The sequence below is a fragment of the Loxodonta africana genome, chromosome 4 (genome assembly GCF_030014295.1).
Source record: "Loxodonta africana isolate mLoxAfr1 chromosome 4, mLoxAfr1.hap2, whole genome shotgun sequence".
Lineage (NCBI taxonomy): Eukaryota > Metazoa > Chordata > Mammalia > Proboscidea > Elephantidae > Loxodonta > Loxodonta africana.
The window spans coordinates 164,463,295-164,475,469 of record NC_087345.1 but is presented as its reverse complement, the minus strand read 5'-3'; the positions used below and the strand labels follow the sequence as shown (position 1 = coordinate 164,475,469).

Sequence of the window (12,175 nt, the reverse complement as noted above, 5' to 3'; positions counted from 1 at the left end):
AGTTGTAACTTATATGTATGTATTCCTAAGCAACATATTGTTAAGCTGTGCGTATGTTTGAATGTTGTATAAATGGAATCATATTGTATGCATTCTTCTGCAACTTGTTTTTGTTTAGCATTATGCTTGTAAGATTCATCCATGTTGACGTCTGTAGTTGTAGTTCATTCATTTTCACTGATGTGAGATTCTATTTTATGAATATACCGCAATTTATTTATTCATGCTCTCTTAGCCACTGGACACCTAGTTTGTTTACAGTTGCTTTGCTATTATAAACAATGCTTCCTGGTACACAGAAGCAAGAGATTTTCTTAGGTACATACCTAGAAATAGAATTGCCAGGCTGTAGGATATGCTCACCTTCTTTGCTAGATAATGCCAATTTGTTTTCTGAAGTGTTGCACCAATTTTGAAGATTTAAATGACAGGCAGACCAAACACTTAAAAATGTTTCAAATTAATGCATCAATAGGTAGTGATCAGAACAATGAGAAGACAGACGATATTACACCTCTCACCTCTGTCCGGGCCTCAACGTCACACACAGTTGCAGCAACCATGAGGGCAGCTTTGCTCTGCACGACGGTGTTAGCCGAACGCAGTGGGCCAATGATTGCATGCATGGCGTTGTGACTCTGTATGCTCACACGCAGGGGCTCCTGCGTTGCCATGTTTGTCAGTACTGTAGCCGCATTTGCCACGGCTCCTTCTCGCTTACTAGACAGGGTATTTATTAACGGATCAATGCCATCAGCTTCAGCAGCTGCCCTGGGTATGTGAAGGAGAAATTATTAATCTCAGGTACAAAAATTCTCTTTGGAGCATACAATTAAGCTTATAAAATGAATGAGTGGACAAATAAAATTTTAGAATTACTTGGTAATGCGGTGAACCCAGGACTGAGGTGCTAGTGACTTAAATGGGGTCTGGGAATATTTCAGGAAGGAATGAATTTAAATAATCCTTCTACTTTTACAGCTTTTGATCATACAGAAAATGTATGAAGGCTTCTCGAATTCCTACTATGACTGTTTTTTTTTTTTTTTAATTCAGTGAAACCTAGGAAATTGTATTCCAAGAAATTCTATTTAAAAATACCTCACTAATAGGAAAGTAGAGCCTTAAATTGGAGGAATGAGTGAGCATGGAAACTTCTGATTTAAGTTAAAATTCTTTAGCTCATCTTCCCCTTGTTCAAATTAAGTTGTTAATTGTGGGCAGAGGTTAACACGGATGAGTCCAGCAAATCATTTTGCATGTGAATGCTGCCTTCACAAATTAAACTTCAAAGATCAAAGTCATGATTATTGAAACAGACAATTTTAGTGATGTTAGCATATTCGCTTGTTAAATTTCTTATATCTTATAAGACTACAGTTATCCATTAATGTATTAACTTTTTTTTCCACAATTGAAAGGCTTAAATCTTTGAAGAACATTGTACTTTCTATAATCCTTTTTTTTTTTTTAATAATTTAAAAAACTCATAAAATAGTAAAAATAAAAATTAGATCATATTAATGAACCCTAGTGGCACAGTGGTTAAGAGCTGGGCTGCTAACCAAAAGGTCAGCAGTTGGAATCCACCAGCTGCTCCCTGGAAACGCCATGCATCCCTTCTACTCTGTCCTAGAGGGTTGCTATGAGTCAGAATCGACTCAACCGCCATCAGTTAATGTAGACTTAAAACTATGCAAAAATATTTTTTTTTCCTTCTACATATTTTTCGGGCACTTAATGTATTCAGTCCCTTAAATCAAATACTTTGTATTTGTAGCCATTATACACATGCCTGTAGGGCCATTATGAGTCAGAATCAACTCGACGGCAGTGGGTTTGGCTTTGGTTTTGGATACACATGCCTTGGCTAAAACAGACGATTCCTTTGTCACTTAGTGTTTTTTTCTTGTCAATGTTTACCTTTTAAAACACCACAGAGAATAAAGAAAAAGAGATGGAGATTTTCCAGCGGCATCCGTGATAAATGCCAGGAGTATTGTAAATGCATACCGATAAATTCTCAAGGCTTTGTCTTTTGTGTGTAGGAGGAAGTTTTTGAAAAATTTAGCTGAGTACACAGGACTACACTCCATCGTTTTAGTTTCTCTTGTTTTTAAGAAGAATTGGGTCACTGAGACACACGGATTTACATCGGTGCGCCTGCGCTCTCTGTCTCTCTGCTGCGGTTCGGTCTCTTCCTTTCTCCTGTACAAACGCATGCTTTGCCTTGGTTCATTTACGTCTTTACCTTCTGCTCTTTTCTTTGCTCTTTATGGAGGCAGTAAAGGGAAGTACATAAAAACCTGCTTCAAAAACCAAAGATTCTAGTACACAGCGGCATATAGCTTTTACTAAATTGGACATAACTGCCAGCGCTGAACTACAAATCATAGGCGCACAGCTGGAAGGAACAACCCGCGTTATATTGTACGTATCTGCCCGTAATTTGTGATGCGCAGCTCAGTGTACGTGTAAACAGCATAACTGAGATGAGACTAATGTGGTGGAAAATCAACAGATTGTTCTTACCTTAAAAAATATCACTTATATATAGAGAGGGAGAATTTGCACATTTTAAAAAGAATTACATTAATTTTGCTTCTTTCAAATCCCAGGTAATCTTTTTTTTTTTTTTTTTTTTCCCTGTCTCTAACGTACACAGGCTGAAGCCTGTCATATTTTAAAAACACATTTGAGTTTCTTTGATAGTATAACATTATCCAAATGAATGGGACAGAAGTCAAACTGCTTTGTTAAAATATCCAAAATTATGAGGCCATATGTCACAATAATTTGAAAATACATCCGATATTTACTACCATTAGTCTCCATCCAATTGGGGTTTAATCAAATAAGAGTTCAAAATATAAACTGAAGAAGAAGAAAAAAACACTAAAAAACAGATATATTGTTGTTGTTAAGTGCCATTGAGTTGATTCTGACTCACAGCGACTATGTATAACAGAATGAAACACTGCCGGGTCCTGTGCCATCCTCACAGTTGTTGCTACGTTTGAGCCCATTGTTGCAGCCACTGTGTCAATCCATCTCCTTAAAGGTCTTCCTGTTTTTCACTGACCTTTTGCTTTACTAAGTATGATGTCCTTCTCCAGGGATTGATCCCTCCTGACAACATGTCCTAAGTATGTGAGATGCAGTCTCACCATCCTTGCTTCCAAGGAGCACTCTGGTCATACGTCTTCCAAGACAGATTTATTCCTTATTTTGGCAGTCCACGGCATATTCAATATTCTTCACCAACACCACAATTCAAAGGGATCAATTCCTTTTCAGTCTTCCTTATTCACTGTCCAGCTTTCACCTGCCTGTGAGGTGCTCGAAAACACCATGGCTTGGGTCAGGCGCATCTTAGTCCTCAAGGTGACATCTTCGCTTTTCAACACTTTAAAGAGGTCTTTTGTAGCAGATTTGCCCAGTGCAATGCGTCTTTTGATTTCCTGACCGCTGCTTCCACTAGTGTTGTTTGTGGATCCAAATCAATGAAATCGTTGACAACCTCCATCTTTTCTCCACTCCTCATGATGTTGCTTATTGGTCCAGTTGTGAGGATTTTTGTTTTGTTTATGTTGAAGTGTAATCCATACTGAAGGCTGTGGTCTTTGATCTTCATCAGAAAGTGTTTCAAGTCCTCTCCACTTACAGCAAGCAAGATTGTATCATCCGCAGGTTGTTAAGGAATCTTCCTCCAGTCCTGATGCCCTGCTCTTCTTCATATAGTCCAGCTTCTAGGGTAATTTGCTCAGCATACAGACTGAACAGGTATGGTGAAAGAATATAACTCTGACACACATCTTCCCTGATTTTAAACCACACCGTATCCCCTTGTTCTGTTCCAATGACTGGTATTGATCTATGTATAGGTTCTTCATGAGCACAATTAAGAGTTCTGAATTCCCATTCTTTGTAATGTTATCCATAATTTGTTATAATTCACATAGTGCCTTTGCATAGTCAATAAAACACAGGTAAACATCTTTCTGGTATTCTCTGCTTTCAGCCAGGATCCATCGGACATCAGCAATGATATCCCTGGTTCCACATCCTCTTCTGAATCTGGCTTGAATTTCTGGCAGTTTCCTATCGATGTACTGCTGCAGCTGCTTTTGAATATCTTCAGTAAAATTTTACTTGCATATGATTTTAACGATATTGTTAATTTCCACATTCAGTTGGACCACCTTTCTTGGGAATAGGCATAAATATGGATCTTTTCCAGTTGGTTGGCCAGGTAGCGATCTTCCAAATTTCTTGGCATAGACGAGTGAGCACTTCCAGCAGTGCATCCATTTGTTGAAACGTCTCAATTGGTATTTCGTCAGTTCCTGGAGTCTTGTTTTTCGCCACTGTCTTCAGTGCAGCTTGGACTTCTTCCTTCAGTACCATCGGTCCTGATCATATGTTACCTCCTGAAACGGTTGAATGTTGATCGATTCTTTTTGGTATAGAGACTCTGCGTATTCCTTCCATTTTCTTTTGATGCTTCCTGCATCATTTAATATTTTCCCCGTAGAGTCCTTCAGTATTGCAACTCAAGGCTTGAATTTTTTCTTCAGTTCTTTCAAGAAAAAATGGAAATCATCAAAAATGATATGGAACTTACAAACATCGTTATCCCCTAGTGAGCTGAAATGGATTGGTACTGGCCATTTTGAATCAGACAATCATATGGTCTGCTATGCTGGCAATGACAACTTGAAGAGGAATGGCGTTGCACTTGTCCTCAAAAAAATTTCAAGATCTGTCCTGAAGTAATAGGAAAATATTCATATACCTACATGGAAGACAAGTTAATATGACTATTATTCCAATTTATGCACCAACCACTAAGGCCAAAGATGAAGAAATTGAAGATCTTTAACAACTTCTGCAGTCTGAAATTGATCAAACATGCAATCAGGATGCATTGATAATTATTGGTGGTTAGAATGCAAAAGTTAGAAACAAAGAAGAATGATCAATAGTTGGAAAATATGGCCTTGGTGACAAAAATGATACTGGAGATCGCATGACAGAATTTTGCAAGACCAACAACTCCTTCATGGCATATACTGTTCTTCACCAACATAAACGGTCACTATACAAGTGGACATTGCCAGGTGGAATACACAGAAATCAAATACACTGTATCTGTGGAAAGAGATGATGGAAAAGCTCAATATCATCAGTCAGAACAAGGCCAGGGGCTGACTGCAGAACAGACCATCAATTGCTCATAACGCAAGTTCAAGTTGAAACTGAAGAAAAATAGAACAAGTCCATGAGAGCCAAAGTATGACCTTGAGCATGTCCCACCTGAATTTAGAGACTATCTCAAGAACAGATTTAACATGTTGACCACTAATGATTGAAGACCAGATAACTTGTGAAATGACATCAAGGCCATCATACACGAAGGTGTGCCTGCCCCAAGCCATGGTGTTTTCAATCATCTCACATGCATGCAAAAGCTGGACAACGAATAAGGAAGACCTAAAAAGAATTGACGCCTTTGAATTGTGGTGTTGGTGAAGAGTATTGAATATACCATGGACTGGCAAAAGAATGGACAAATCTGTCTTGAAAGAAGTACAATCAGAACCATCCTTAGTAGCGAGGATAATGAGACTACATCTCAAATACTTTGGACATGTTAGCAGGAGGGATCAGTCACTGGAGAAAGACATCATGTTTGGTAAAGTGGAGGGTCAGTGAAAAAGAGGAAGACCCTTAAGGAGATGGACTGACATAGTGGCTGCAACACTGGGCACAAACATAGCAACAATCGTGAAGATGTCACAGAACTGGGCAGTGTTTCGTTTTGCTGTGTCGCTATAAGTCGGATTCGATTTGACAGCACCTCACAAAAACAACAATTTTCCTAGATTCATACTTCATACATGACACGTTCCAATTACTAATGGGTGTTTGCAGCTGTTTCTTCTCATTTTGAGTCGTGACACATAGCAAATAAAGGTCCTGAAAGCTTGACTCCGCCCATGTTATTAAGGTCAACTCTACTTTGAGGAGGCAGCTCTCCCCCAGTCATATTTTGAATGCTTTCCAACCCGAGGGGCTCATCTTCTGGCACTGTATCAGACAATGTTCTGTTGCTATTCATTTAAGGTTTTTGCTGGCTAATTCTTTTCAGAAGTAGACTGCCTGGTCCTTCTTCCTAGTCTGTCAGCTGAAACCTGTCTGCCGTGGGTGACCCTGTTGGTGTTTTGAATACCGAAGGCATAGCTTCCAGCATCACAGCAATACTCAAGCCCCCACAGTATGACAAGCTGACAGATGCATGGGGAAAAAAAAACCAAAACAAATATGGCATGTGTATAAACATCTGTTTCATCATTTGATAATATGTAAAAGGAGGTGAAGTCTGACACGTCTTGCACATCCAATCTATTTCCAAGTCCTATTTTCCTCATCTTTCTCAAACCCTCCCTTCTCTCCCTCTCTTCCACCTAGTCCAATCCAACACCCAATCCTCTCCCTTCTCCCCCTCCAATCCTTTCTCCACCTTATAGCTAAAGTGACCTTTAAAAAAAATTAAATCTAATTATATTGCTCTCCTACTTAAATCTTTCATGGTTCCCTATTGCTCAGGATAAAACCTCAAATCTCCCACATGGCCTGCAAGGCCTGGCATGAACTCAACGTCCCTCACCAGTCTCATGTACCCTTCCACCTCTTCCTTTTTTTCTGTGCTCTGGGCCTCTCTGATCAGCTTTAATAGGCCAGGCTCTTTCTCACCTCAGGGTATTCCCATATGCTATACCCACTTCCTGACACACTCTTCCTCTGGATGATTTCCACTCATCTTTCAAAGTTCAGCGCAATGTCCCTTCTTCAAAGAAACATTTCTTGACCTCAAAACCACATCAGATGTTCCTTTTACATGAGCTCAGAGCACTTGTTTGCTAAACATATGCATTTCTTTTTGTTACGAAGGTAATGTATTAGCACAAATGCTCACAATTAGAGAAACGTAACAAGCTCGAAATATTATTTTATTGCGCTTGTTATGATATGGAATTCAGCACAAAGGTTTTCATTTAAGCACCCAAGCATCACAGTGATAAGAACGTACAGCCCGGACGCTAGGAACACGGTTAAGGAAAAATTCAGTCACATTAGTGGCGTCTACTTATGGCTCACTGAAAATACTATGCTACCTCACGTCTGTGTGGCTTTGCACTGGTTGTTCCCTTTGCCTAAAACGGGTTTCCCTGTCCTTCCCACACCTCTGCCTGAAGAACTCTAGCTTGCTCTTCAAAACCTGCTCAATGATCCCTTCCTCCGTGAAGCCATACTTGACTATCACTGGCCCTCCTTATAAATCACTCCCTCCACTCTGCTAGGTCTACAGCTTTACATACTTACAAGAAGCAGTATTTGAGCCTTATTTACATCCCCAGTGCTGAGAAAATATATGTTAATTGAATTCAATCAACTCAAAGGAAACCTTTGCAGTTGTTGAGAAGGAATGAGGGGAAAGCATTCAGCTACGCTTTAAGTTTGCTGCTCTTGATATTAGTTAATTCCTTCTGCATCCCAATGTTTTGCCAATTGTATAGTGATGTAATTTTTATACAGAGTTTAATAAATACAATTTTGTACTTCAGGCAACTTCTTAGGAATATATCCATTTCATATATCAAGTGATGTCTTTATTTTGTCTTTGCAGACCTTGTTGGTGATGTTGGTTGGGCTGGTCATCAGATGACACTATATGATACCTCTCAGAATTTGATCCTTGTGGCAGTTTGGAGGTTCACATTCAACCCAGCTGCAGAGGCTGGCGACGTGCTCATGGCTGACCTTGGGCAGTACAGAAATGTGTTTAACAGAGCCCACATACAGGGTAATATGTGAAAACTGATAGAACAGATGGTAGTATTGGCAGTAAGAGCCTTGTTTGTTAACAGTGGTTACAACCATTCCCACCAGCATGACTTTTCATAAGTCTCAGTGAGCTTTGTGACATCAAGGAAGACACACTGGTACAGACACACGGTGAGTGGTCAGGAGAGAGAGTTGCATAAGCAGCAGCGACTGGGATTGGCGTTTTCAACTGTGTGGGCTCAAGCGAGTCCGTACAGGTGTGCTGCTGTGGAGCGTGGCAAGTCTCCTGGATGTCACAGCACGATTTGGAAGGCTGTGAACAGGATTCCTGACTCTCATTTCAGCTAGTTTTTCAACCAAGATAATGATCGAAGAAGTGGAATGTGTTTGCTAAATTGATCAATTTCTGAGTCCAAAGCAACTACCACCCCACCGCAGCCCCACAGCTGCAGGACGTGGGGATACAGAGACCCGGCACTCTGCTTCAACTCCAAGATTGACATTCCAAGTAACAAGTCTTCTCCTCTTAAAGAAATTACTATTTAAAGAATCTTATCTGTATTAAGGGAGAGAATCACTATTCCTTGCAGGGAAGTGCTTAAAATGAAAGGTTTTAAAGTAACGTGTTCAAGTAAAACCCACACACAGAAGCGAATGTGTGAAGTTTTGCATCCTAGAGCAAAATAAGAAAAATGGAAAAAATAATGTGACAAACTCAAATTGTTTACGTCATATTGACGAGCCTTCGCAGGCATGATTTTAAGACTCTTCAGATGATGCTTTATGCTACAGCTGCTATGACGTCAGGATTTCTAGAGAGAACATCATGATGGCAAAGGGAGCAGCACATGCTAAACTAGCGTTTCCACAAACAAGGAGCATGTTCTTGTTACCAGTTAGGAGGCAGTCAACCAAAGTCTGGGAAAATCAGATGCGGTTTTCTTACAAGCGGCATGGAATCTTTATTGGCCTACCCATTCAATCCCAATACTTCATTTCCAAACGTGCCACCTGCTGTTTTAAGAGCCGGAATACCCTGCCAGTAGTTAACTACCTGCCATCAGGAAGAACAACTGTCTTCATTTGATTTGGTTGACTTGTCTGCTAATAAAATAGGGATATGGTCAAGGTGTTAGAATATCCGTAATAAATAACTTCTGCGGTGACCAAATGTTTCTGTGTAGCCTGGAAATCCATCTGTTTACATATCTGTAGATGACAAGGGTCACAATCCCAAAGTAATCAGAGATATCATGTTATTGAGTTTCTTAACTAAATAATGAGGATGCTGAGTGCTCTGATGTGACGGCAAATAAACAACCCTGGGTACTTCACAGGACTGACTTATTCTCATCAGCTCAAATGTTGCTTCTTCAGAGAGGCCTTCCTGATGACCCCTCTCTGGCTTCCTCCCCGGTGTCGTTCCTCTGTGACCATGTCCTGTTTTATTTTATTTATGCTGTTATCACTTTTGGAATTACCTTTTAAAAATTTCTTGTGCACTGTCTCCCTGACTAAGATGTATGTTTCATGAAAGCAGAGACCTTTGTCTTGTTCCTTGCTGTATCTCTACAGCCTAGAACAGTGCCTACTGCATTAAGAGTGCTCAAATTATTGTGAAATAACTATGATAGAAACCTAAATTCATAAGTAATAACTTCCTTAGCCTCCAGGATGAAATAATAAAAGCAGTAAAGAGGGAGCCCACCCAGCCCCTCGTAGAAGTTGCGTTCCAGACCCTCCCTGACACTGGGTAGAGGGCAATCACTTAGATATGCAAAATATAAAAGATAGTCTAGTTTTTTTTTTTTTTTTGTAATTAAGAGAACTAAAATTCAGAGAGACTAAAACTTACGTAGCAAGTTAATCAACAGAAACAGGATTAAAACCATGGTCTTCTGACTTTTCGACTATTATTCTTGTGCATTTATCAAACTCTTAAGCTTTAAAGCGTATTTTCTAGGGAACACACACACACATATACGACAGAATCTACTTGGTTCGCTTCATCATTACTCAGTGAATGAGGCAGCCCATTTTGACTTATATTAGAGAAGACCATTTTGACTTGTAGCAGGAAATTCTTACTAACCATGAGGTAGGTTTTTTTCCTTTCTCTTATTCTCTTTATAGGGAGGGGGAAAAGAGGGAGAAGAAAAAGAGGAAGAGGAGGAGGGAGGGGATGTTGGGGAAGGGAACCTAGGGGAGAAAGGTGGATGGAGTTAGGAAGTAAAGGGAAGGGGGGGGCGGTGAAAGGCTCCTGCTAGGGTACGTAATGCAGTACAAGGGTCCCCGGAACATTCCAGTCTGGAGGAATTCAAAGAGATCACGAAGGCAAAGGGGAACTTATGGTGAGGAAAATCTGGAGAAGTTCAGAGTCAGGGGGCCATTGAACAGGAGACAGAGAGAGAAAAGTTCCTAGGGCGAAGGATAAGGACTTCATTTCTGCATGCTGGCTGTGGGTGTACGTAACAGACTGCCATGGTGTGGGTGTCCCCCCCACCTCTGCAGACTTGAGCAAGTACTGTGCCTCTGTTTCTTCACCTGCAAAATGGACAATGATAATAATATTCCCAACCTCCTGGGGCTGCTGCTAGGTTTTAATGGTATGTTTCATTTCAACTCCTTAACTCAATGCCAACCATCATCATCATCTTCTTCTAATATGCAGTGAGCCGCAGGGCAGAGATTTTCCTATATCCTGTCTCGACTTCTTGGATCATAGGAAAATATGATTTCTAAATTTGTATGTGTGTATGACATTTTCATTTACAGACAACTTTTTCAGCTAGTCCAGTCTCCAATACCTACAGGGCTAGAGTTGGGAGGATTTTTTTTTTTAAGAATCCTACCTTCCATTTAGGTGTAATCAATAGTAATACAGATCATTTCCAGAAAAAATGAAGAAAGATCATGGAAAATTATTAACATAAAAACTCAAGGATGATAAAAAAGTCAAATTACATAGATTTTAAGGACTGTTTCAAATTGAAATACAGAAAAAAAAAATCATGCACTCTAAAGGTTTCCTAACTATTTGGTAACTTCCTCTGAAAATAAGTAACAGTGGAAATTAAGTCTGAAAAAAACAGTGTCGGCAACTTTAAAATGGAGTTATGGAAGTGTCAGTCTCTGCTCTCTAATAAAATAGTAAAAGCAGCATGGATAATTTTCTAACTGAGCATTTTATGGGATTCACCTAGCCTCACAAAACTAGTAGCTAATAAAATCCAAGCCAAGCTGTAAAGGGAGGGTAGGCATTCACTGACACAAAATGGGAATGCGAAATCAACTTGTTTCACTGAAAAATTCAGCTCTTCATTCTATACATTTTTTCCAATCCAGTATGCTTTTTCCAGTACAGTGTATCCAAAATTATAACAAGTTTCCTCCAAGTAGGGAAGTAATCTAGGCTCTAATGGTTAGAAATGAAAAATATCCACCAAGTAAATTTGGATAGAAACAGAAAGGTACGAATAATTCTCAAGTTTCCCATGAAGACTCCTCCCATCTAGCTCATCTATCAATTCTAAAAGTCTTTAAAAGTATTCAGCAATAAGTTCTTTGAAAGTTGGAATCATCCTTAACCCCAAACTGAATCTCTTCCTAAATGGTATGAAACTAGCTGAAGTTATCATGCCCTACACTTACACTGTTAGCATTCTAATTCAGAGAACCTAGACTCTTACAACAAAATGATATGAATAAGAATTCTGAAACAAAACAATCTTTTCATTACACAAAGACAATGGCAAAAAACTACACATAACTACAATAAAAAATGAGATCAATTTATGTCGTTCAAGCATATTATATTTATCCTATATAATTATATAGCACAGAAGATAGCAGTACAGTGATACTAGTACAAGGAATGTATTAAAATCTTTTAAAAAGACTGCACTTTCAAAAGGGACAAAACCGACAGAAGCATTTAGAAAACACACATTTAGTAGTAGAATATTATCTTTTTAAACGCATTATGATGAAATGCTTTCCAGATCACAATCTTTTAATAATGCTTCGAAATATTATTTTAGACACGCCGGAGAGTATTCCAAATTAAATTAGTGTGCGTTTCACTAAAACACAGAAGAATCCCTCCATCACCTTTTTCGCCCCTCCCCCAACCTCGTCCTAAACTGCCACCAGGGGTCAGTATGAAGACACAGTTCCCTTCACGGTTAGCCGGGAAAATGGAACTCAGCAGTTTGCTTACAAAAAGCCCTTGTGCAACAAAGGCACCGGCTGTACAGTTTTAACATTATTAAATCCAACCTTAAAATACTTTCAAGTCTATACCATGAGTTTGTATTTTTCATGAGGC

General features: G+C 39.4%; 1 protein-coding gene across 1 annotated transcript in view; it reads right to left on the bottom strand.

Moving 5' to 3' along the window:
* Positions 1-12,175, bottom strand: part of ARMC3 (armadillo repeat containing 3) — a 138,620-nt gene that overhangs the window by 41,375 nt on the left and 85,070 nt on the right. The window contains exon 12 of the mRNA XM_064285195.1: positions 522-771. Coding sequence (XP_064141265.1) covers positions 522-771 — 250 coding nt within the window. The remainder of the gene's footprint in view (positions 1-521; positions 772-12,175) is intronic.